Raw genomic sequence first — 26,909 nt, 5'->3', positions numbered from 1 at the left:
TTCTGTAGGCCATGAAGAATAGGTCTGGCTCTTGTCACAAGGCAGAGCCCGCATGGGGATAGAGGTAGATGAAAACATCAGGGTCACTAGGGGTGTCTATGGAAGACGTTTCAGAGCAGGTGGGTCTCATGACAGTCTCAGCTAAGTTACGAATCCTAGACGGTCCTATTTGTTAAACTAGTTTTTCCAGTGATACTTCAATGCTGCTTTTCTTGGTTTCTATAGCTTCTTGGCTTCAAGAGTAAAACCAAAATAACAACAAAAATTCCAAATCCCTCAAGTGGAACAAATAAATAATAGTAATAATATTTACAAGAGTATGTCACATTGAGAGATTCCAGCATTACCAGAGATTCTGGAAAATCAGAAATGTGTCTTGGCATTTGCGGGGTGTAGACCTGCTCACGGTCAGGTGTGAAGACACCACTGGGAGCGATGGACAGGATGCAGCGAGGTGGGATGGGCAGTACTGCAAGCCAGGGCCTCCTCTTAATCCAGGGAGGCAGGGTGGCCAGGAGGTGCTCAGTTTTCCACAGATTAGGTTTTAGCCAAACCAACCAACCAACCAACCCTCAGTTCTCCCAAGCAGCGTGGTACAGTTAGGGTCACGGGTGTGAACTGTTGCCTACTGAAGGAGGAGCCACTCCTGGGGATGCCAGGGGCCTTCTCTGATTGCTGGCACAGGTGGGGACAGCAGGGCCTCTGTCCAAGGGAGCATAAAGCTCTTCTAAGTCAGCTGCAGATAGGACAAGGAGCTGAGGTCAGGAATGGTCCCCTCTCCCCCAGGACTATGTGACAAGGGGGATGTGGAATTCATTTGTGTCAAAGATCAGAGGCCTCTTGGGAGGGTTTGGGTCCCTGTCAGCCTTGTGGAGCAGCTTGAAGAGTCCGGTGCCAATGTTCATCGGGATTCCCATGATGATGCACTCAGACACCCCTGAAACCAATGAGAATTGAGATCAGAGAGCTTCTAACACACAGGTGGGTTTTCAGCAGGGATAGACTATTTTGACTTAAGTGTCAGAAAATTGGGATTTGAGCCCCAGCTCCACTCCTCATCAACGGGTTGAACTAGGGCAAATCACTTCACCTCCCATCTATGAAACGGGATGGCTGTGAATCAGTCTTAGCCTGTGAATCAGTCTTAGCCTCGCTCCTGGACAGCGGGAGGAAATTCTGTACCTTGGGGAAAGAATAGTGCCCACTCACAGCTTGGCAGCTAATCGGAGACTGAGTCAGCTCAGCCAGTTCTCCTCTGCAATCTGGGCCAAAGACACCCCGGGAGGGCTCTGCCCTTGAGAACAATCAACTTGGACAGCAGAGATACTGAATGATGCTCATAAAACCCTAAGTTTGCCACCCAGTGCTTCCTTAACTTAGAGCCCAGAGAAAAGCAAACACCTGGGGACGAGTCAGCAGACTACAATCCCCTTGGAAACTGCAGCAGACAGTTGTTAGCTGTGCTCAGGGGAAGGGGCTGGGCCAGGCCTCACAGCAACCGAGCCTTGGAGATCCACAGCCCTAATCTGAAATGCTCAGAAGGCAGGGCTCCTATAGAGTTGCAAGAGGAAGGGGGTGGTGCAGTTCTTTCTCCAAGCTCCATTTCAGCTTTTATAAGATGCAAACGCTAGCTTCGCATCAGGCTTCTGATTCTACAACAAGCAAGTGGCTGCTATGTTCTAGGCTTTGTGCTAACAAGGAACCAGAGAGGCAAATGACAAAACTAAAAACCAACACGCAGACATGGCTAATACTGGCTTACAGTGTGCTAAAGGACCAGGAGGAGGGGAAAATTTCACAGTGGGGATGGGCTGGCTGATCAGAAGCTGCAGCAGGTGGGGCCACAGGGCTACAGCAAAGGCCATTTCCTGGCGTCAGGGTTGGGATGCTGGGTCTTAGTCCAACTGTCAAAACTTGCCTTCTTTTTTGCCTTGGCTTCTCCCGTGCACCTCCCTCTCACCCCACCCCAATCTCTGCTCCTTTTCCTTTCCTTTCACCCTTGTTTATCTTAAAGAACTATGTAATTTCTCTTTCCCTGCATCTCCGATCTTTCAATCTCTACATCCCTTTTGAAAGGAGAAAGAGTTAATCTTAGTGGCAAAAAACAGACATACACTCTGAATGGGGCCCCAGCTGACCGTCACCTGTTTGGCAAATTCTCCAAGAATAGGAGGTGAGTCAGGGAATGGCTACTGGGAAGTAGAGTTCTGGCTTGGGAGCGGCAGCCAGCTTGGAATCCCTGCCTGGGCCTGACAGGCTGTGACCTGGGGCAGGTAACTGAATCTCCTGAGCCCCAGCCCCTCCACCACTCCCACTTGGGGCCTGCAGGGTCTTGCTGTGGAATCAGAAAGGCTAAAGCAAATCCCAGCAGTCAGCGCTGGCCTCAGGGAAGAGGTGGGTAAGCCTGTTGTGGTGGCAGTTCCCTGACGCTCCCTAACTCCCAGGGCAGCACGCCCCCGTGGTGTGGGGAGGGGAGGATGAAGCATAGTGCTAGGTGAGACTCCGCACTTGGACCCGATAGCAAGCAAGCTAGTCACTGCGGTCTTCTCACTTGTGAAAGGGTTTAACACCTACCCCTCATGGGTGGGTCGAGACACTTAGCACACGGTGCCAGGCACAGGAGCTCAACAAATGTAAACAGCTCACCTTCTGCCTTTCCCAGGGAGTCCAGATGGCAGGCTGACCCTGCCACTCACTGCCTGATGTGGCCGTGACACTGCCCCTGTCCTGTCCATCTTGGCACACACAAGGGGTTCAGGATCAGTATAGCCAGAAAAATTCCTCCATGCTCAGGGTCATTCTTTTCTTCTTAGACCAAAACCTGTCTGTACTGACAGAGAGAAGCCTCATAACAGACTGGGGGGTGGGTGTGTGTGTGTGCAGGATGCCATATCCAGGCGTTGGAGATAAAAGACCAATCAGTTCCAATTCTGTAATCTGTGATTTCATTCTTTAAAATATACAAGGGGTCTTCAAAAAGTTCATGGAAAGACCTGTGTTATCTTTTAATTCTAACTTTTTGAATCGCTAACTTTTTGAAATGCCTCGTAAAAGCTCTGCCTACTCTGTTTGCTCACCGCAGGAAGCCCTAGCCACAGCCTAAGCTGCAAACAATAAAGGTCTTTGGTGCTGCTCCTAGAAACATCAAGCCTACCACACACGGAGTCCTTCTGCCCGAAGTAGGCAGCGTCAAAGAGATGGTCAGCCGTCTTCTCAAAGGAAGCCAGCATCAGCACACTCTCCTTCATCTTGGCCAGGCCAAACCTGGTGATGCCCAGGACTTCGCCCTGCGTCAAGGGAGGAAGAATCAGAGTGGTACTCATGCCACTTAGAGAAGCTCACAACCAAAGCCCTGTGAGTCCCCTCAACAGGATAAACAAACACCAGCCAAACAGAGGTGCAAATCAGTGCCTCAGGTTTGAAAAGGACCTTAACAGCTACTGGTTCAGCCCATGTGTCCCCCTGAGGTGGCCGGTCACTGACAACATGGAACCTTGCGCTTACTTGCACCTAGATGCCAACAGAACAAAGCGTTAAGAATTGAGAACTAGAATCAACAATCTAACTTTGAAAAAAGGGAATACTTCTGAGGATGTTTATTATGGCTCAAAGAACTAAAAAATATAAACAAGTTAAAAGCCTCAAATAATAAAAGAGTTAACGAAATTTAGGTACTTCCATTCAAAGGAATATTGTGTCATTACTGAAAAGGCGTATTTGTAAAAACTATGAAACAACATGCAAAATATTTGTAATGTTTTATAAAAAGTCAGGATAAAAACTGCATATACACTGTTTACTGCAACTATAGTACAATAGCATATGCATAAAGAATAAGCCTGGAAAGGAAGATGTAAAACTGTCTTTTCTTCAGATAGGAAATTGGTTATATCCCCCACCTGGTTTCCAAACCAGGTTCTGCAATGCACTACAGGCTTGTTTGGGGAGGTGTCAGGAAAACCTGCTGCCCTATGGCACTGCTAGAGGGAAAAAGGGAATACAGTTTCTGGGAAAAGAGAAAAAAGAATAACCAACCAGCCTCAGCACTGCCTCCCCACTGAACAAGCCTCCCACTTCAGATCATGTTAACTTATTTCCCTGGAAATGGCTATGGCAAAGGTGTGGTGAATGGGTTTAACAGAGAGTAAACACCTTGGCTCGCCATGGGCATCCCTGGGCTTCTGGCAATGGCTAGAGTGGCTCTAGGGTAAAACTCAGAAAGGGGACAAAACCCTGCTACAGCTCTCCTCCTCACCACACCTGCTGGGTATGAGTCTGCCCTGAGGTTGCCATCGTCATGTTGGCTTTGACCAGAACACCCAGGTTGACCACCACGCTTTGGTTTGTGGGTGATGGTAACATCCTATTTTCTCTCTGGAGCCACCCCACCCACGAACCTTGTAGGTCATCAGGTCAGAGAGCAGCATCACGTGCCTCCTGTCGATGCTCATGCCGTGGTTGACCATCGTGTACTGGATTTCGTTGATGATAGTTGTGCGGGCAGCCTCAATGCCCAGAGTCTTCTCCACCTATGGAGAGCTAGGGATGAGTGGAAGCAGCCCCTTCCATGGCTACCGCAGCTTCTACTTCCTCTTCTATCCTGCAGGCTCAAAGCAAACCCTGTGCCATCTTCCAGAAATGAATGCTGGGCAATTTTAGTGGTAGACCCAGAGCAAACAGGAGGGTTGGAGAAGTGTGCCAGGAACCAGCTGAGGGCCTACAGGGGGCATGAGGGAGACAGCGCAACTCTAAGTAGTCCCATGGGGTGAGCGGTACCTCATAGGTGTTATTGGAGGTGGTTCGGGTGCCCTTCACACCGTGGGTGGCCATGACTGCCCGTAGGTTATCACCTTCCACCAGCAGCTTGTATTTCTCCTTTCCGCTCTGCTCGTCGATGTGGATGACAGCTCTGGACACCTCTGGGATGCCCTGCACCACCACCTGGATTCAGAGACACAAGGTTGTGACAACTGGGCACGTCATGCCCCGGGTTTGTTACCTTGATCAACTCAGCTCCTGGCTGTGGCTATGAGTAGCATACTAAACCTGAGAGTGCCTGTGTGCTGTTTTGGGGGCTAGGGGGAAAAGCAGAAGTTAGGGGACCATGCCCCACTCTAACAACAGTTTCATGACAGAGCAGAGAGGACTCTAACAGGTGGAGCTGGTGAGTGCTAAGAAGAAAAAATCGGATGGATTCCATACAGATGTGTCAAAGAAGAAATGAAGAAATGGGACGCCATCCTCAGTCGCAGTAGTGACAACGTCTTTAGGGTTCCTGCTTCTGGTGTTTACACTACAGGTTAATGCCATCTCTCCATTAGAAGCAACTTTTATCTCACCTTAGGGAGATCCTCTTTTAGGAACTGCAGCACGTAGTACATGGAGCTCTTGCTGTTCTCTCTGGGGGTGACACACACCACAGCCTCACCATGAACGGCCACGTCACCGGGCTTCACGCGGAGCTTGGACGTGCAGATGGAATACCGCACTGTCTCAGCATTCACCTGCAAGGTGGCATGTGTGGACATTACTGATAGAGGGTTAGAGGCTCCAATCCCAGTGTTTTTCGCCCTTTGTTATTGCCTCTCTTAGAAGCCTTTTTAGTCATTTTTTTCCCTAATCACCCCCCACCATGATATTTTAATACCACAGATACAGTACATAGGATACTTCAAAAAGTTTGTAGGAAAATAGAATTAAAAGACCATATAGATATTTCCATGAACTTTTTGAAGCATGTTCTTATCTGTTTATGTACTGTATGTGTATCTGTGCTTTATTCATAAAAAGAGTAGATTCTTTTTACCTCCAAAGAATGAATATTTTCCCTGTTAAAAATCAGTGCTCAATTCATGGCAACACACGCAGCCTCAGTGGGGAGCTCTGGGGAGGATGGAGACCAGGACAGTTTAAAAGCTTCAGTGGATGCCACCACAGCTGTCTGTGTGCTACACTCCTGGATGCAACTCAGTTCTGGTAACAGGGCCACAAGGCAGGTGGCAAGAGACAGGCGAGAGACATTCCCAAATTGGAGAACTGGCTGCTAAATTTTGGAGTCAGCTGTCATCTGGGCAACACTTGAATTTGGTACTTGAGAGAATGGGCTGTTAAATACCCATAAATGCCAGTTTAAGCAGGTTAATCTACCCATCTAAAAATATTTACCAAACTAGCCAGGTGCCATGCTGAGTGCTAGGCCCACAGATGAGTAAGACACAGCTGGCCCTTGGGTCCTGCAGACACTGAGAAGATGGACAAGGAGACCAATTATCTAGTACCATGTCACAGGGAACTGGTATTGTGGCCTGTGCAAAATTTCCTAGTTTCCTGTGTGTCTTTATTTTTAAATTTAATTAATTAATTTTTTTTCCTGTGTGTCGTTAGATGGCCATACCTGTATTAGGGTCAGGTTTATTAGAAAGAGCAAATGCAAAGGTACAGAAATGCAAACAACAGAAACCAAACAGAAGCCTCTGCAATGCTTTCTCTGTCTTGCTCAGCTCCTGACCTAGTTTATCAGAACCAATCTTGGGACCAACAGGATGACTTCCTCTGCACATTTAATTACGTGACTCACTTCCAGTCTCAGAAGCCTAATCCGCTCCAGGGAGAGCTTGACGAGAATAAAGCAGTCATCAGGAAGAAACACTTCTTCAATATACTCTGAAATCTGTAGTGGCAAAAGATGAGAACGTTAACCAGTCATTTCTCCTTTCCTGAGAGCTACCATCTGCCTGCCTTTTTAAAGAGCTGCAGGAGCATGGCCACTATTGACTGGACAATCCTCTGCAGCTGGTTTTGACACTGCCTTGCAACACTCCTGATCGCATTTTCTTGTTATCAACAGCGATTTCTTCTTACCTCCCCCAAGAGGGTTTTCTCAATTCTCCCTTTCACCAGGCGAGCATAATCCGCGTCGTCATCCTTGTCTAGCTGTGCTGTGATAATTGGAGTGCTGTGAGAAGCAGAGGAAAAACGATTATAGCACAGCAAATGAGCTTGTTTGAAGACCACTGCTTTGTGACATCTGAGCACTATTTAGAATCGTAGCAACTGCAGTTTACTGAACATTTACCGTGTGTCAAGCATGCTACTAAGGGCTCCACACACATTCTCATTTAGACTTACTATTCTTGGAGCTCCCCAGGCAACCTATTCAATCAGTGAATGAAAAGACTTTCCAAAAAATATTTTTTTCCCTCTCTCACTCCCATTACCTCTACTCCAGGAATGCCTCCAGCTCCTCTGACCACTGGCTATCAGCCTCCATCCTCACTATTCTGGATGGTGTTTCCTGAATACACACTGCTGGGACTGATCAGACCAGGCCAGAGGCAGCAGGCAGAGCTCTTACTACCCCGAACGTCTACAGTTGCTATTCTACAGCAAAGTGCAGATACTTTTCATTTAATGCTATTTATTGTTGTTTTGACACATTCGGGTTACAGGTGAAATCATGATTTTTGTTACTAAAGGAATGCACTTTTCTTTCTTCCAGCTTCAGATCACCTACAAACCCTATCATGAAATCACCAGGGAAGTCACCAGGGAAGTCACAGAATATGGCTGCAGGCCTAGCAGTAGACACATCGGACAAGCCTATTTAAGCTGGGAATAATGGCATCAAAAAGAGGAAATCTCCACTGACACACCACTTCAATTTTCCTCGTCATTTTTTATATTCTCTTTCATGTGACTAATGGCCATAAAAAACCTACTGCTTCCATTTTGACTGTATCCAGTTTAGACTGTTTTTTTCTTCAGTGGCTGTTGTTTTAACTAAAATATAATTAACATAGCAAGCATGCCCCCAGAGTTTGAGGCAATGTCTCATTAGACGATCACTGTTTCTCAAGGAACATGACAGATGCGTGTGAGAACAAAAGGGAGCCAGAGCCAGACACCTGATGGCTTTGGAAGCATTGATGATCTCTTTTATCCGGGGCACACCCAGTGTGATGTTCATGGAGGCCACGCCTGCAAAATGGAAAGTCTTCAGGGTCATCTGGGTGCCCGGCTCGCCAATGCTTTGGGCACAGAGCGCACCCACTGCAGAACCTGGCTCCATCTGCGCCCTGGAAGGAAAAGGCATTGATGAGAATACAACGTGACAAAGGAAAGTCCAGCAAAACTGCTGGGGACAGGCCTCTGGTTATTGCTTTTCAACAGAAAAAATATAGATGCCATTAGGATCAGGAAAGAACTGGCAACAGACCACGCTCTGTTTGTGACAGAAGAAGGGCCTGGCAGAGACCAGGAATAGGTGCAGACAGGGGAAAGCGATGGTCACAGCAGGTTGACAATGCAACTGAATTGTGCTTGGCTCCTTGTGGTCAGCATGTGATGGATGGGCCCGACGTCTACTGCCTGGAGATCTAAATGGTCTGCTAACAAATGGTACTGAAGGTGCACAGAGCAGCTGGCAACTGCCATATATATAGTTAGTTTCTCCGTGGGGAGAAGACACTCAGAAATTTCTTTGCAATTATTTCCACATCTTGGAGCATCCAGCCTAGTGAACCAATAGAGTCCCTAAATAAGAGGTGACAAAATCTCAAATACTGGTGGCTAATAAGTGGTGCTGCTACAGGATTTTGTACCCTTGGTGAAATAGGAAGGACGTGACAGACCTATGTGGACACCTGGCCATCGGAGACAATTAGCATCCCTACCTCATGTACTTGTCCCTACAGGTCTCCAGAAACTTTTCTATCTGTGTGGGGGTGATACGGTCCAACTGGTACAGCACACGGGGCTGGAAAAACAAAAGCCAAGTGCAGAGTTAGGGCCGGCAGCACCTGCGAACAACTTCGGTGTTCTAGCACTGGGAAGGCTGTTACCTCAGTAGTGCCGTTATCATTGATGCCGTATTTATCTCTGGTTTTCTTGATCTTCTCAGAAACCCCCTTAATAAATTTCTTTATTTCCTGAAAGGTTACACAGCAAAATCAGTTGCATGTTTCTCAGTAATTCTGATGACATGATTCAATTCATAAACTTCAGTAACATATGACGAGTCCATCCTATTTTAGTGGTAGCTAAACAGATCATATAAAGGATACAATATGGATACTGTACTGTCCAAGGAACACACATGCCACCTACACCCCTGACACTCACTCCACTGGTTCAGCTCTTCCTAAGGTCTTTCTGCTCAGTGCTCATGGCACTGCTATCCTCGGGCCTTACACAGCATGTGGAGTTTTTCCTACTGCTCCCCAGTACACCACGTGGCCCACATAAACACAGCTCAGAACAGGTATAACTGTACCATTTAGACTTTTCATCTCTGGATCGATTAATTTTGAGGGTTTCTTCTGAAGCCATTATGATCGATTTAAATGCCACCAGCTAAAGCATTGCTATGCAGACACTCCATGCATTTCAAACACATGCTTTGAGCTTACCTTCATTTCAGAGAAAACACTCCCCACCCACAGATTCTCTTTCCCCGTCTGACCCTCGCCTCTGTATTACAATCCAAGCCCGATCCAGCCTCACGCTCCCTTCCCACACACAATTAGAACTTTATGAGGATTCCTGGAAACCAGTCTCAAAGCCAGATGTGAAACAGTATATACGCTATTTCCACTGTATTTAAGGATAACACTCTAAGCCCCAGGATGACGACAAAATAGAGCAAAGAAGGTGGTGAAAAATATGTCATGCGGAGGATCAGCAGGGCGCAGCTAAGGACTACAGACCTGATGCTAAGTTTCCTGGTAGCCATTCAAAGGAGAAAACATGTTTTACAATTTACAGTGTGTCCATGGAATAAACCCAGTCCACCAGTACTCCTGAAATGGGACCAGCCAGCACCTTCTCTTCGGGACTACTTCCACAGCAGCAGCAAACGTCCTGCTCATGCCAGGTCAAATATCAAGTGCTACAAGACTGGCTCTTAGCACGCTTCTCAGGGTGAGCTGCTGGAACACACCGTGCAGTAGCAACAGCCCTTCAGAGGCCATTATATCATGGGCCTGGGAGCCGGCAATCGGCTGCTCTGGTTTGACCTGGGGATGTTTTTGAGAATATGAGAAAAGTGGACAGACTGTGCCTCCCTTCAGCAGCCTCTGTACATATCATTTCCCTCAATGACTGTGAACAAATCATGGTGGCAGTGAAGGTGAGTGAGCAACTGCAGGTGTCCAGTGCTGTATGGCTGGCTGAGGACAGACCTACACACATGGGTGGACAAGTGGGCTGGCGCAAAGGCAGACTGCATACTGTGGTGGCCAAAAAGCCTCAGGGGCATCCAGGGAGAAGGCCAGCATACCTGCTCAGAGTCTACTCAGACATAGCTGAAAACACATAAGCCTGAACGGGAAGCCCACTTTTGCAAAAATAAAATCCTATAAGGAGCCCCTAGGGAGCTCAAGACTTCCTAGCCCCATTCTCTATTAATCTTGTGAAAAAAAATCTCTTTAGTCATAGACTACATTGCAATTTCTAGTTACTACGTTTCCTGAAAGCTAAACACCAGAACTTTACACTTTTATGTTTAAGCAGCCTTAGCTCCTATGTCCACATGGGCCATGGCTTGCATGCCTTTCCCAGCCACCTACTGCCTCGCTTGGCCAGACCTCCCTGAGAGGCAGCGTGGCATTTAGTCCCATCACCCTCAAGTGGAAAGCACTGAGGTAGGGGCTTGGCCGAAGCAATGGGCCTCTCCACAAAGTCAGATGCTTTCTCCAAAGTCTGTTCTCTGGGAAGGGGTTTTTGTGATGTCATCTTTGCCCAATGGGAAATTCAGTGTCTCCCAGGAGCCCAGGTGTCCAAGCGGCTACCTGGGAGGTTCATCACACCCAGCTGTTCCTCTTCCACGAACATGGCTTTCTCATGACTGCCCGTATTGGCCAGCTCTCTTCCCATTGAGAAAGTGTGGAGACACACATTACCCTGCAACTCAGCTATTGTTTATTCTACACAATAAGGACATTTACTTAAGAAAGGACTTTAATTTGCAAGACCTTGAAAATTCTCGAGTCTCTTTTTAATAAATTCTCAAGACTCACTTATTAATTATGAGTCCGAGAGCATATTTTCAGACACCGTCAGTGACTGCAAACCAGAGGTAAAAAAACAAAGCTGGAGAGGGCAGCAGAACCATCTCTCTTGGCATGCTCTGCCTAACAGTGGGAAAAACCAAAGGCATGCATACATGCCGCCACTGCATCTTCCCTCTGTGTCATTCAGCGTAAAGGGCCTCTTTTACATTACTGATTTTTGCCCCCTGCCTGCTTGGCTGGCTGTGGCTGGGTCCTTTAGAGAAAGCTCCTGAAAACCCACTTGGCCCAGATTTGCCATTTGACTGCTGGTGTTAAAGCCTACCTCACCTGTTGGCACACGGAAACAGGAGCGAGACCTAAGGCCAAGAGGACCCAGGAGATTTTCACCTGTGAGGAAATCTACACACATAAGCAGTAAAAAGAGCACACACCTAAAACCATTCCCCCCAGTTGAGGCGCTGGCAATGACATCGCTTGGGGCCACCCCCATGGACATGCTTCCAGTGGCTTTGCTGAAAGGAAAGACTTTCCTTACACAGAGGTTAGGGCTGATATTCTGGAAGTTAGGTTTAAAGGAGGAAATGAAAATTGAAACAAGCTAATAAGAATTCAGCTGAATCAATCCATGCATACTAGAGGGAACTTACAACATAGCAACAGCAGGTAATTAATCACAAGATTAACCAGTAGTTAAGACTCTCATACTGCACGGCAAGTCTGTGAGCATGGGCACTGGCCTCTGGCAGGGGCTGCCTCTGTCGCCTCAGGTCTGGTATGGGCTAGAGCCTGAGAACATTTCATGGGCTCAGGCAAACCTACTCTGGCCAGTGGATTTTAAACGCTCTTGGCAAATCTGAGTTCATCAGACTGTGAGCTACTGGAGGGTGAGGACATGTTTAGTCATCTTTGTGTCCCTGGGATCTGCAGAGTATGTGACATATGGTGAGGGCTGAACCAGCGCTCACTGAATTAACATATACTGCTAGTCAGGAGGTCACCTATTAAATAAACCTTGTCAAAGGCAAGAAAGGAACTGGTCTAAAGAGAAGCCATGTCTGCCAGAACTGAGACAGAAATCTGTTGTCTCTGACGCTGACAAACAGCTGGAGTGCTGCTACAATTAACCCCTTGATGTTCAGCATTCACAGCACGCTGAGAACAGTACCTCATTACAGTTCTCATAACCTGTCTCAGTTAAGGTCTTTGAGGATAAACAGAAAGATAAATAAGTAAACAAATTCTTGTAGAAAAACCAAATCACAATTCTAATTTGTTAGTTTTTTTCTTTTAAAAAGAGGAAGAAAACCTCCGGGGAAGAAAACAAAACAAAGTTACTCAGCTAGGCCATACTATGATTTTAAACATATCAAGATCTAGAAGAGTCTCTACCCCTCAAAACATGATTGGAAGGAGCAAAGAGTTTCCTTACTGAAAACATTCTCATTTAAGTTTCACTTACTGTTTTTATTTTTGACATACTGAAAGGGACACATTCGTCCTTGGCCTGCTGATCTTGCCCTGCCTTTGAAGGAGCTGCTTGAGTAAGTCAGCACAATCAAAAAAACAAAAACTAAATCAACCAAAAAACCTTGAAAGGTTATCAAGGGAACAGCTCCCTGGAAGAATAAGAAAGGCCAACTCAATGGATTTCTGGTCCTAAAATGGTATGAGAACGACCAATTTAAAATAATGGCATTAAAACAATACTATTACTACTACCACCAGTTACTGGGGTTCAGAACGACTGAGGGAAGAGTTGGCTTACGGGGTGAGAAAATGGGCAGTAGGCTGGTGCCAGGGATAGGGCTTAAAAAAATCAGTTCTCTGACCAAAGTGCTTCTCTTCTAACAGAGAAAAGCTTGTGTGAAAGATAATCTAGGAAAGACATGAGATAGATTCTTCATGTTGGCTGATGAGATTTTACCTAGGCCCTGCTTGAACTTTTTAACAAAGGAACCATCATATGTGTAAAAACAAACAAACCACAGACACAAACCGCGGCTTATAAAAATACACCTGTTGGCACTTGGCAAACCAAGTTCTCTTTAACAGCCCAGCTGGGTGCGACGGCCACCACCTGGAGGAGCTTACCTGCAGAAAGCTGTCCTGGCAGCAGAGGAATTCATTCTTCTTCATGATGGACTCAGTGGTCAGCACCAGCTCGTTTTTACTGAGAGCAGGCTCACTCTGACATGGGAAAACTGCCTTGAGTATCAAAAGGAAACCGAGTTATGTGCGTGCAGGTGATGTAAAAGGGAGCAGTATGAGATGGAAGAATTTATAAGAAAGGAAACAACCTGACCCAGAGTGAGCTTTTAGCAACCTGTGATTTTTCATTCAAAACAAAGTGTGGACTCTCCCTTTCACATGAAGGTAAAAACCAGATAAATGGGGCCGGCCTGTGGCTCACTCGGGAGAGTGCGGTGCTGATAACACCAAGGCCACGGGTTCGGATCCCATATAGGGAGGGCTGGTTCGCTCACTGGCTGAGTGTGGTGCTGACAACACCAAGACAAGGGTTAAAATCCCCTTACCGGTCATCTTTTTAAAAAAACAAACAAAAAAACCAGATAAAGGGATCCTCCATCCAGTACAGAGATTTCTGAGCTATTCAGTGGGTGCTGTTCCATTACTCCCCCACCTGCACCCCACCCCAGATTTGCATTAAAAATATAAGTGGTTTAGAAAAAATCCAAACATTTCAAGAGTGAAAATACCCTCCCACTCTTCAAGCCCGCGGGATTTCCCAACGTCTTCATGGCTGCTTATCATTCTATTGTACGAACGGCCCGTAATGTATTTGACCTATTCTCTGCTGCCTCTCCTGTAAACAATCTGGAGAAACGTTTTTGGCACATTTAGATCATTTCTGCGGGCAAATTCCTGTAAGTGGAACTGTTGGGTCAAAAGGCACACACACTAAATTCAGATCAATATTGTCAAACTAGCCTCCAAAAAAGTTCTTCCAAATTATATTCCCATGTAAAGTATGTGAATTATGCCTGCTTTTCAACACCCATGACTTATAAAACTGGTCTCTAGTATAGTCTACTAGACAAAGAGAGAAACTAAAGCCCTCTTCTGTTTGCATTTGATTACTACCAACACTAGACTTTCAATTGGAAAAAAGTTTTTTCCTTTTAATATTGGATATGCAGTGTAACACAAAGAGAAAAGATACTAATCCAGTATTTGGGGAGATATGACCCAAGTATTAACTGGAGTGGTATTCTAAATGGAACCTTCATTCTAAAGAAACACCCTTGAAAACACTCTAACCCCAGATATAATGCTAAATCTTACTTTGATGTTGTCCAGAACCCTTTTAAACTCCAAAGGTTCATCTTTTCCCTCCATAGCTGCAGGATCCAAGCCATCTCCCCCGTAAATGAACTGAATGATATCACCCGTAGAGCTTCGGACTGTCAAATCATACTGGGAGCAAAGATCTTCAAGAGATTTTACAAGCCTTCTCTAAAGGAAAAGAAGGAGAAAAAACACAAGTTCAGTTGCTTTAAGACAACTAGTCACATGTGCAGAAGATGAGATTTGCAACTCAAAGTTTCAAGGTTACAAGCACTTTAATCAAATAAAAACACTATTTTAGAAATCCCTTGAAAAGAGTCCCATCACCCCAAGAACAATAAGACCAAGAGTGCCTTGCTAGCCTGTATGGTGGGATTTACAACATGCTCCCACCTCTGGCACTTACGTATTTTAGAAACATGCAATTTAAACACCATCACCCCCAAAGGATGCTGCAAACACTGCTCCCCTAGGCTGTTTTGCCTTCCCTCTCTTTCTCCCTAAGGTATGAGTTAATGCAATAGCTTTGCATTTCTAAACAGAACTTAAACCAGGATCCCTGCAGACTTCAATATGAATGATAGCAGATCAGGTGGAGGACCTCTTCTAGGACAGAGGGAGAAGGGAAAACAGCAACAGCATTGTGTCTGAAACAGCAGGCAGCAAACACTTCTCAAATCTGCTTAGGGAGAACCATCCATCAGCACAGCATTCCAGCCAGCAAGGCAATGGTGGTTCAGTGAATTCAAGAAAAAGAAATCTTCCAAGCAACTTTGAAAGAAAAATCCCTCATGGCACAACTAGACTGTTCTAGGTTAAAACGCTGCTCTAGGAAAGTCATACTCTCTATCTCGAAAAGGGAAAGACAAAAATAAAGTCAAAACGAGAGAGGTAAAAGCATCTCACAGTCTGTTGGGTTTTTGACAAAAGCAGCATGTTACAAAACTGAAGGGCAATTTCCCATCACAAGATGATTAAAAGTATCAGGTTACGATACTCCAGGTACAGAAGCAGTTATAGAAAGAGGTGTCTACTGACTCCGCCTTCACCCTAATCACCCTTATTGGTTGTGGCCCACCCTTCACATGTCTGGTTTGTCAGTCCTGATTTCCCAGCTCGCCAAGGGCCAAGTTTCCACAACAGGGAGGGAGAGGACACAAAGCCACATCAAGTTCATGGCCCAGTGGCTTCAAATGTCGACTCTACCTGCTGTTGTAAGTAGTTAAAAACATTAAAAAATTTTTTTTCAAACAAACATAGTAGAATTATAGAGCAGAGAGTAGAAATGATAACTAGAGACTGAAAAGAAATTCTTTGCCTGTGGTCTTATGGAAGAACACAGTCGAGATGTATTTCACTCCTCTGCCATTAGGGTAAAGTTTGAGAAGCAAAAGCACAGAGAACCCTCTAGTTTAACCCTGTACCCCAGAGCCTGTTATCCCAGAGCTATGCACTCACTGGAGAAACAACTTTCCCTCTAAGTGTCCAAGCCCTCCAGCGGGCACTGTAATAAGTTACTGGAGCTAATTAGAATGATACCAATGAGTTACATAAACAGTTGCAAAGTGAGAGGCAGAGTCCTCTCAACAACCAATCATCACATTTTCATGTGTTAGGGAACAGGCTCAGTGAAGTTAAATGACATGTCCCAGAATATACTTCCAGCCATTGTTCTCCTATAATAGAGTTTTGATACATGCGACTCTGGCCTGGTCTTAATCATTTGAGGTAGACAGGATGATGTGGAACATACTTACTTTTCTTTATTTTTTATTTCCAGGGCAACTACCTTTCTAAATTTTTCTTTTTGAATACCAAGACCAGATAAGGCATAGCTCATGTGCAAACTGTGCAAACACTGAACAGTCAAAACCTGCAGAGCCCTGTCCTACTCTCTCGCCAATGGCCTACATTTCTTCAAGTTACCTGCATGTATCCTGTTTCAGCTGTCTTTACAGCTGTGTCGACTAGACCTTCCCGGCCAGCCATTGTGTGGAAGAAAAACTCGGTTGGTGTCAAACCAGAATAAAAGCTATTAGCCACAAAGCCTTTGGCAGCTGGGAGCTAAAGAGAGGGAGGAAAAAAGAAAAATCAAACAAAAAAGTTCAAGGTCCATAATTCTAAAATCTATTCAAATCAGAAAATGCCCCACCCTTAGGCTATAAATACCGGGCCAATGCATTCTCATGTAACAGTGGGCTTTTTATGCTCTTTCCTAAGGGAGAAATAATTTGGACAAATCACCCTTACCAGAGACAAGAAGGGTGAGGTACCAGCCAGGGCCAGCACTGGTGCTAGTGGTATGCCAATGGCAGGCAAGTGGCTCAGGACAGGGGAACCTAAGCTTGGGCTGTTATCCCTAAAGCAGGCAAGCAGTCAGGGACCTCAAAGGGCACCCTGCTGACAGAGGCAGCTTGCTCATTCTCTGGGAAATGACTCCCTTCAAGATGTCCTTCCTGTGGACCAAATCTGCCCACCTCCAAAACATAACTATGTATTGCTAATTTTATGGGGTTGAAACATTGAAAATTTTCTAAAAGTAGATTGTGGGGACGGTTGCACAACCGCGGGTATACTAACAGTCACTGAACTGTATCCTTTAAATGGGTGAATATCATGATATATGAAGTATATCTCAATACAACGGCAAAAAAATATATACATATAAAAATGTTGCATGAAATGGCCAACGGCTTTGGATCTGGATAGGTCTGTGTTCCTTAGAGAACAATCTAGATAAGCAGGCCTTCAAAGTTCTACCTGATCTGTGACTGCTTACCTTTGAGTGTTTTTCAAAGTGAGGCAAGGACCTATTTTCAAAGCCATTTGGCACTCGAGAGCCACTGATGGCTTGCTGTCCCACACAGGCGATCATCTGTGATATGTTAATAAAGGATCCTGGGGAAACGGGGCAGGAATGTAACATTCATTTACTGGAATGACATTAATTGAAGTGCAAGCAGATTAGAGATATATAACAGGAACACTACATAGCACAGGTCCTTATCCTCAATAAGTTTATAGTCAAGGGACAGTAAAGGACAGAGCACAATAAATACAAGGCAGAGCTGTCAGGAACATGAGAAAGGTGAGGTGAGGGCGAGAGGAGCTCAGAAGCACATGTGACATCACCAATTCCAATTGAGAATCGCCGGTTAGCTGTAGATTTGGTGGGCCAAGTAGGATGAGAGAGCCATAAAATTTACTCAGTAAACATGCTATGTGGGTTTGTGGGAAAGCTGGGGAAGAACCAGGTGAGGCTTCTAGAAGGTGGCAACAACCAGGTTGGATGTGTGGAGGACATTATGATTTGGACATAGAGAGAGACTGGGGGTTGGTGGGGGAGGAGGAATTGCAAAGTGAGTAGAAGGGTAGGAAGCAAAGACAGAGGAATGGGAAAGCCTAGGTATGTACCAGGAGCAGGAAGTAGGAGAACAATGGGGAAAAAGGCAGCAAAGTTAAAAAGACTGGAGAAAATCTACAGAAATAGAAGCATGGAGGTTTTGAGTTTGAATGTAGTGTCATGAATCCTAATGCTTTAAGGGCCTGAGTAACATCACTAAATACATTACTAAAAAATCCTTCTTATTTTTTTAAAAGATCCAGTTTGCTCAAAGCACACTCAAACTCAAAAATCCACACAGATTACCAACAAGTTCCTCCAAAGGAATTAAACTTTGTAAAAAACAAATAATTAAGTCTCGGGCCGGCCCGGTGGCGTACTGCTACAGTGCGCCGCTTGGGAGTGCAGTGGCGCTCCCGCCGAGGGCTCGGATCCCACATACAGACCGGCCGCTCACTGGCTGAGCGAGGTGCGGGCACAACACCGAGGGTTGCGATCCCGTTGCCGGTCCCGGTCCGGTACGGGCGTGACACTGAGCGTTGCGATCCGTTGCCGGTCACGAAAAAAGACAAAAAAAAAAAAAAAGCAAATAATTAAGTCTCCCTCTCTGTCTCTCTATGATTTAAAGAGATGTGCCCTAAGAGGAATGAAATGCCTGTTTGAAGTTATGAGTTACATTTCCTGGCACCCGAGCAGCCTGCCCGGATGGCGCACACGCTGACGGCAGGCATGGGGATGGGCGCACACACACCTTTGGAGCCGCACAGAGCCATGGTGAGGGGGCTGTTGCTCTTGTCCAGCTCCCGGAGGCAGGCACTGCCGGCGTGGTCACGGATCACAGACAGCTCCTTCAGGATCAGCGCCTGGTGGGAAAAAGGAGATCTGTGGGGGAGCGGGCCTCACTGGCTCTGCGGACTACAAATGTTCAATCTGACATTTAAAGAGTTCTAAAAGTATTTAAGCAAGATGTCAGATTTTCAATCAATGAAGGTTTCAGAGCCTTAAAGGACCAAGCTATGTAAATACCTGCACATTCTGGAAGATTCTAAAATCAGTGCAAAAGGCAAAAATTGGTAACAAAAACTTAAAAAATTCTTTAAACAGCTCAGAAAATAGAAGGTACATGGCTCTGTGTATAGCACCCTATGCAACAAAATATCTGTATATATATAGCTGTGTGTATACACACACATGCCTCTGTATAAATGCATAAAGTATAAAACAACATGTGCAGTCCTGTGCTGCATAACGTTCCGCGCAGTGATGGATGCATATAGGACAGCGGCCCTGTAAGATTATAACGGCTATACCATACAGTCTAAGTGTATACTAAAATAGCATCTAAGTTTGTGTAAGTGCACTCCATGATGTTCAGGCAGTGACAAAATCCCTATGAAATGCATGACTGTAGTATGTAAAAGAAAACTGCTTACACTATTTATAAAACTTGACTGTCTACTTTTTCTTGCCAAGCACACATTTGAACTCCCACAACCTAAGCACGTGATGAGGTGACTCTACAGGAATATTCTGGCCCATGAGCTCATCCACAGATTGTTACTCCTCAACTCACAACTGAGGATTCCGAATCAGTTAGGAGTCATAGTTCCACTAAAAATTGGTGCTGCTGAGGCCTCAGGTCATTTTTTAGGTAGGTACGACTGAGAAACATCCATTTATCTCCTTTTTTTTTTTAAAAGACTCAGTGAGATTAAGAATGGACTACTGGTGAATACCTCACACGATTCTGGTTTCTCCCTGCTTCAAAAAATCTATTTAATCAGAAAACTTCTTGATGCTTAAAGACCTCTCTTCCACACTTAGATGAGTTAAAGCTCGGACCAAAAGCATCGAGGGAGGCAGAGGACAGCCCAGCAAAACCCTGCTGTGCTCAGGCCCCTGAGCTGGCTGCTCGAGAGAGACTTCCAGGCTCAGAGGCTGCTGGTGATTCTGATTCTGACCCATGCTGGTTGAGATTTCAGTTAACCTAGTTTTAAATGTGAGGCGGCAGCAAACTAGGCATATGACTATTAGACATGAATTTTCCCTCTTCTATGGCCAAGTCTCTTTCAAAGACCATCCACTCTGAGAGCTGTGGTGCCGGTTTCTACTCAAAGGATGCTGAAAATAGAAAGGGCAGAAGCACTCTGGTATCAGTTATGGAAGAGGCCTTCTGTGGATTGAATGTTCTCCCAAAACTTACTGAAGCTTGACTCCCATCATAACAGTGCTAATAGGGTGGAAAATCCAATTAGGGTAATTGAAAGGTGGGGCCTTTAACAGGTGATTAGATTGTGAGGACTGTGCCCTTGTGAATGGATTGATCCATTCATGGAGCAGTGGGCATGGCTTTAAAAGGACAGCAAGTGGGATAGGCTCTCTTGCTCAGCCCATTCTTGCCATAGGACAGTGACTCCCTATGTCATTGCAGAGTCATCACCAAGAAGAAGGCCTTCACCAGATGTGTTCCCTGGACCTTGGACTTCCCAGCCTCCAAAATGTAAGAAATAAATTTCGTTTCTTTGTAATTACCCAGTTTCAGGTATTGTTATAAGCAACAGAAAAGGACTAATATGCGGCCCAAGTGTGATGCCGAAGTGAGCAGCCCCATGTGGTTGAATGAACAGATGGCCATGTTCTTACCACCTAGAACATGAAAACTGGAGGGAACGGAAAGGATCTGATCAAAGGTCCTGCCCTCAGTGAACAAATGAGCACACACACAGCCAGCACGGGGCCAAGATGGGATGAAAGCCTCTGCCTTTACTTCCCACTCTCCTTTGCTACCTTCTCTTCACGGCTTAGGGCACAACCCAGTAGACACACACCCTTTCAGCTGCTGTGAGCGTGAAGTGGCTAACCTGCACCAAAGCGCCAAACTCACCTCCAGAGTCTCCTCGGCAGTGCAGCCAGGCTGCTGCTGCAGCTTGCCCGTGTTCAGGGCTTCAATGTACTCATCGCATTTCTTGTAGCCAGCGTTCAGCAACTCATACTTGGCCTTCAGCAGCCCTTGGCCAGGTGTGACATCACCAATTCCAATTGAGAATCCCCGGTTAGCTGTAGATTTGGTGGGCCAAGTAGGATGAGAGAGCCATAAAATTTACTCAGTAAACATGCTATGTATAGTTTATACCTACTATATTATAGTTTGTACTATATTATAGTCTATGTATAGCTTGAAGTATAAAAACATTTCTATCCTCACAGAATTTGTCACAATCAATTAAAAAGCTTCCTATCTCAGTCTAAGGCTCGTTGAGTCCTCTCTGAGACCTTACAGACTAGTGGGAATACAATAATATTCCCGTGTAACTATAATATAAGGCAGACCACAATTAAATACTAAGGAGTGGCCTGAGAAGGGAGCTATGGAAAGTGACCCATCTGACTTCTGGTTCTAAGATCGCACAGTAGAGGCCAGTCTGCCCCTATTCTCTTCCAGAAATCATTCCCAAACACAGAGAATAAGAAGTAAATGTAAACTCCATCTTTGATGAAAATAGGCACCATCAATAATCCTAACCGTAATATGTGAAGAAATAGAGTAGGCGGGTAAGTGGCACCGGCTCAACAGGTAGGGAAGGTGACACCTAAAAGCGTCCTCAGATAGGAGGACCAATGAGCCTGAGAAAGCTCGGAAACCAGATCACCATGTTCTGCTGATGCAGGAGATGATGAATGTTCTGGAAACAAGGAAATCTGGTTGAAAGTCTGTAAAAGGAACAGGCTCCAAGCCCTTAACCCTGTGGGAGAGGGGAGTTTACCCCCTAAGAAATGGAATCAAAGAGGCTCTGGATTCAGGGATACGAGGCATAGGCAGACTGGACGACTGAAAATAAGGGCACTGAGGGAAAGTCTATATATTCCATGAGGGCCCTTAATCCCTTTCCCCATCCAGCTCCCAGAATCCCGGCAGTCAGGATCTTCCTTCTGTAGGAGACTGAGACTGGAAGAGCCATTTCTGGAGAAATCAAGCTTCCCTTGAGAAGAGTGTTACTGACAGGCTTATGTGGTAGTCCCTCAGTGAAAAAGCTGGCTCCTGGCTCAATCAGGGAGCTGAGAGGTCCATCAGCCAGTTAGCTCCATTTCCAATCATTGCTTCAGTGCCTCATGCCTAAAATATGAACGGACAGCCACGGACCACTGGCTATTTGAGGAAAGTTTTTAACATGAAAGAAGACAACAAATACACAGGAAGGAGAAACTAAAAGGAAATAGAAAATTCAGGGAGCAAATACAATAAAACTACGACTATTTTCAGAGTGATCAGAGAAGATATATCCAAGGATCAATAGAAGGAAGCCTTAAGAGAAAAAACCAAAAACAAAAACTACCTGTAAATAAGAATAATGAAAAATAGTATTGAAAATTAAATACACGATAGTGAAAAAATTTTAAAAATCAATATAGGTGTTAGGAGATAAAATGAATTTAGAATAAAATAGAAAAAAATAGAGAAAAGAAGATTTAAAAAATTAGAGAATCAATCCAGGAGCTCTAAAATGTAATTAACAAAAGTTCCAAAAAGAAAGAACATAAAAGAGAAAAAACTAACAAAGAAACCCAAGAAAATTTCTAGAACTGAAGCACACATAGTTGCAGATTAAAAGAGCTTACTGAGGGCTTAGCACAATGAATGAAAAAAGACCCACAACAAGGGTATATTACTGTGACCTTTCAGAACAAGAACAAAGACAGGATTCTCAAAGTTTCCAGAATTAAAAAAAAAATTAAGATACAGAAATTTGTGTGTAAGAATGGCGGTACGCTTTAGTAGCAACTATGAAAACTAGAACAGAGTAGAGTAACACCTTGAAAACTCTGTGGGAAAATAATTTTCAATCTAGAATTTTATACCCAGGCAGAGTCAATCAAGTTTGAGAGTAGAACACAGATTCTCTGGGCATGCAAATGTCAGGAAACATGAACAAACAGAGCAAACAGGACAGTGAAAGGACAGTGGGGAAATGCTGAGTAATCTGGTGGGGCTGAATCATGGAAGGCCAGAGGGCAACAGTGCTTCCGCAGGGACCTTGGAAGCAGCTCAGGAAGGGCCTTCTCTGTAATTCAACCCTATCTGGTAGGCAGTAGGGAGCTACTGCAGATTGAGAAGAGAACTAAAAAGCAAATTCAAATCTGCAAAGAACTCAGCACTGCGTTAATTTCAGTAATAAAACTATTAATGATTTAGCCTGGAACAAGCATCTTTGTTTCTGGTGTGTGTGGTGGAGGGGGAACAAAAAGAACAGTAAAAGAACAAAAGAGCATAAACTCCTAAAACTCTAACGACGACAGCCATTAAGTGAGGAAGCTGAGATACCCACAGAGGTAGACAGGAGCCAGCCTGGCAAGTCGTGACATTGCATCGGCAGCTTCATTCTGCCCCCAGTCTCGCAGCAAAATGTAAAAAATATTGTTCTTGGATCCTGACCCTAGGGTTCCTTTGTCCATGCTGCCACTCATCAACTCGCTGTTCTGGATGGTCACATCTGGAAGAATAATGATCATGCACTTAGACAATTATTTATTACTTTGCCTCATTCCAAAAGGAAGCTGAAGAAGTTGAAAAAATATGTGCCCGTACTGAAAGTTAAAGCACAGCAAATAGAAATTCCCTTTAAAGATGCTTTTTGAGAGAAAAAAGGGAATACCAAGATCTTTTGAAAACTATGGAAGCTCCAGTTAGTTAACTGGGGTCAGTCTTAACCCTGAAATGTACTGGCTGTCTTTTGCTCTCTTCACCCATGAACAGTGAACGACAATATTAAGCACTTGTCACCTTTATGTCATGGGCTATTCTGAGCATCAGATGAAACCACGTACAGCAAGGTGCTTTACAAATTGTAAAGTGATTTGTTATTCACCTAAGATATTTAAAACTAACAGTGGCACCATCATGAGCAGCCTATACCACAACAAAATGAAAGTCATACCTAGAAAAAAACAGCACAATTGAAAACAAGAAGCCAAAATATCTTAAAGACCAGAGAGTACATTTTCGAAAAAATAAACCTGAGGAAAATCAATGCCCTTCAAAAACATTTACTTTTCATTAGAAGACACTAGAAATCCTGACCCTCAGAGAAACTCTACAATTCAGCCCTTCAGTACAGAGTCCTAGAGATCCATTTCTAGTCAGAAGACCTTATTCTAAATCAATGCTACTCAAAGTGGCCTGCTGGGGAACTGCCTGTGAGTCATCGGGTAAGCTGAGGACCTCATGCCAGAAAGCAAATCATCGGACAGAGGCTGAAGGACACTGGCCTACCAGCCACGTTTCAGCTTGCACCGGTTTAGGCTAACTTGATGACTCACAATTGAATTCCCTCCCTGGTACGCCCGATCTTGATGTTACCAAAAATCTCACCGACCAGGCAAGACAGGTAAAAACATTAGTCTTTTTAGTTATACTTTTTAGTCATGCTTTCAGACAATGAACACAAAATAATACACTACATGCCTTAAATAAGAAGACCCTATTGATGGCAAAAATAAATAAAAACTAAAAGACAAATTGTATTAACTGACAAAAACTAGTTATTTAAGACAAGACGCATTTAGAGAAGACCACCCTAACCATGGGATCATGTATCTACATGATCTAATCTTTTTGAGAAATAGGGGATTACACATGAGAGAAGAAACACCAACTACATTTTCCTGAAGAATAAACTTCCTGCCTAAGGCCTTCTAGAAACATTAGATTTGCTTGCTAAGTGAAGGTACGCAGCGAAGCTAATCACCAGCTATTTGCTTTTCCACCACGACCCTTCACCTCCCCACCCCAGCCGCTCTAACTCACAGGAGTCATTGGCACAGAGATCTTCTCCTTTGCCGCAGTACTGCTTGCCCTTGGTCCGAAGGTTGGCCCTCACTGGGTTGTCGTCACTAGGTCTGAGGATGACACTAAAGATCTGCTTTCCAGTCCACAGGGTGACAGGCTAGAAGAGGAAAGGAAGCCAGAGTCGGGGCTGAGCCTGGTCTCAACCACCCTTCATGGCAAGATGGTCCAGTAATCACACTCAAGTAATCACACTCAAGCCCAGCACCAACATGATTAGCAAATTACAAATGCTCCACCAACCCACCCACACAAATACAAACATACACCTGTGCATGTATGCGTACAGCTCCTGCACATACCTTTAATATGGTAGGGGGTGGGAGGCGAACTTTAATTTTTTCATCCTTGCCAACTAATATTGAAGCAATGATTTGGCAAGCCTTAGCTCGGTCAAAGAATGTGTCCTTAAGAGTGAGGAGATAGGCACCTGAGAATGTTAAGAATCAACACAAAACAAAAGGAATGAAACTGTGAGAAAACCACGAGGGTTCAATTTTAAGATAAATCTGCACTATCACAAACAGGGTGAATTAAAACATACAGCTGCTTATTGGCTCTCTCCTCCAGTAGTCTCTGAACTCCAAGGTAAAGCGACTTGTTCCACCCACTGTTGTGTCCCCAGATACAGGGGGGTAGATTCAGGACCACTTGGCGTAGGAAATGCCCAGTCCACAGGAAAAGCTCAGTAATTACTTGTTTAATCAATGAATAACCAACCAATAAAAAATACCTCAAGTAGGATTATCAAACTTAGTAAACAACAGAATTGAAGACAGGTAATTAAATAGCTCTTCAAGTCATCACGAGTCACTGTGAATGAGAGTCACTGTGTTCCACACTCAAAAGTCTTCTTTCAAGTGAATTTCACAAACCCACCTGTTAGAAAATCCTGAATAGCAGCAATCAGTGGTTCCCCATTCCTTGGCGTTACAAGATTAGCTTTAGTCTGAAGGAAAAATAAACACAATATAGTTAGCCATTCTTGGATGCACAATGCAGCCTGAAGATCTGCCTCACAAGGTTTTCAAGTTGTTATGAACAAAATAGAGTGCCAAAAAGATGAGGCTGAGAAATGAAAGCCAGGAGTCTTAATCCCAGCTTTGACACTGACTCCTAGTTTCTTCATCTGTCATGGGAGAAAAAAATACCAGCAAGATTGACCTACCAATAATAAAACGAAATACCCAGTGAAGCTGTTTTGGAGTTCTGTGAAGAACTCTACATATGTAAGACTTTATTGTTATTAACAAACCTCTCCTCCAAAGAAAATTCATTCTGTGAACCATGAAGAGTGCTATGGTACTTTTGAAGTCAACAGCACACTTCTCTACAATGATGGCAGAACTGTTCAATTTCTCTTGGTTAAGACATTAAGTTCTAACGACAATCAATTCAACAACAAAACTTAAACATTTACTTAGTGCCTGCATTGGGCAAACAAGGGTGCTAGCTGGTAATGCATAATTAACACGTTTCAAGAAGGTGCAGTGCATTTGCTCTAATCTTGATGTGCAGCTGCTCATGTGTGTTTGTGAGTTTTCTGTGCCTCTTCACCCAAAGTGAAAGGTCCTCTGAGGTAGAGACCTGCTGCTGCCTGCTTCTGAACCAATTACCCAGAGCGGTGATCCTTCAATTCGGGTGGGAGCAGCTGTTCATCCAGATGTGACTATTGGTTTTACACTGGCCTGGCTGCTCCCCTCACTTTCTGGTTTAGAGAATCTTTCTGAGTGGGATAATGAGTGGTCTAGGGGTAGGAGTGGAGGGCCTGGGGCTGAGATTTGTATATTTTAGCAAAATCTCCTGGGTAATTTGGGCCTACATCCAAGCCTAAGCCCTGTGTGCTCCACTGAGAATAGGACTGCTGTGTCAGGATAATTTTCTCAAATGAAAACTAGGGGATTTATCCAGATGGTAACTAAGGATTCTTCCATGCCAACGTCCTCAGAGTCTGTGTTTTACTGTCGTCATTTTTAACCACTGAATTATGTTGCTGTCATTTTTAACCAATGAAATATGTTCTAAATGTTACATGAAAATGTCCACAGTATAGATCCTCAATGGCAAAGTCAAAAGTGAAGTCTAAATGGTTGGCTGCAAGCTGGTACCTATCATCCCTATAGTAACATTCTAAACATTACTTTTCATTACAAAAATAACATATGTTCATTATAGAAAAAAATAAAACCTAAAAATACAGCCAAGTTAAAACCCCAAAACTGTGTATGGAGTACTAAAAGCCTAAACCAAAATAGGTTAGGAACATCGCATCAGAAATGGTTAACAAGTATTTTTAGAGGCAAGAACACTTACAACCATAATAGTTAATAACGTATGAGACTGGAATATTGATGGGAAAAAGGCCCAAAGCTCTAAAAACTCAATAGGTGGGGACCATAATGTTTAGGAG

The 26,909-nt window shown here is 44.5% G+C and overlaps 1 protein-coding gene across 1 annotated transcript in view; it reads right to left on the bottom strand.

Annotated features, from left to right (window-relative positions):
• Window positions 1-284: 284 nt before the first annotated feature.
• The window catches only part of POLR3A (polymerase (RNA) III (DNA directed) polypeptide A, 155kDa), a 39,571-nt gene continuing 12,946 nt past the window's right edge, over window positions 285-26,909 (bottom strand). Inside the window, exons 12-31 of the mRNA XM_008568313.1 lie at window positions 25,379-25,448; window positions 24,802-24,929; window positions 24,461-24,599; window positions 22,983-23,147; window positions 20,543-20,715; window positions 18,410-18,521; window positions 17,095-17,213; window positions 16,242-16,379; window positions 14,313-14,483; window positions 13,101-13,214; window positions 8,841-8,927; window positions 8,673-8,755; window positions 7,905-8,075; window positions 6,862-6,955; window positions 6,578-6,670; window positions 5,340-5,504; window positions 4,777-4,941; window positions 4,398-4,529; window positions 3,155-3,287; window positions 285-937 (exon numbers count right to left, since the gene is read on the bottom strand). Coding sequence (XP_008566535.1) covers window positions 789-937; window positions 3,155-3,287; window positions 4,398-4,529; window positions 4,777-4,941; window positions 5,340-5,504; window positions 6,578-6,670; window positions 6,862-6,955; window positions 7,905-8,075; window positions 8,673-8,755; window positions 8,841-8,927; window positions 13,101-13,214; window positions 14,313-14,483; window positions 16,242-16,379; window positions 17,095-17,213; window positions 18,410-18,521; window positions 20,543-20,715; window positions 22,983-23,147; window positions 24,461-24,599; window positions 24,802-24,929; window positions 25,379-25,448 — 2,601 coding nt within the window. The 3' untranslated portion in view covers window positions 285-788. The remainder of the gene's footprint in view (window positions 938-3,154; window positions 3,288-4,397; window positions 4,530-4,776; window positions 4,942-5,339; window positions 5,505-6,577; window positions 6,671-6,861; window positions 6,956-7,904; window positions 8,076-8,672; window positions 8,756-8,840; window positions 8,928-13,100; window positions 13,215-14,312; window positions 14,484-16,241; window positions 16,380-17,094; window positions 17,214-18,409; window positions 18,522-20,542; window positions 20,716-22,982; window positions 23,148-24,460; window positions 24,600-24,801; window positions 24,930-25,378; window positions 25,449-26,909) is intronic.

The sequence above is a fragment of the Galeopterus variegatus genome, unplaced genomic scaffold, assembly GCF_000696425.1.
Source record: "Galeopterus variegatus unplaced genomic scaffold, G_variegatus-3.0.2 Scaffold397, whole genome shotgun sequence".
NCBI lineage: Eukaryota > Metazoa > Chordata > Mammalia > Dermoptera > Cynocephalidae > Galeopterus > Galeopterus variegatus.
Note: the sequence above shows the minus strand (reverse complement) of the source record. Positions and strands in the feature narration are given on the sequence as shown.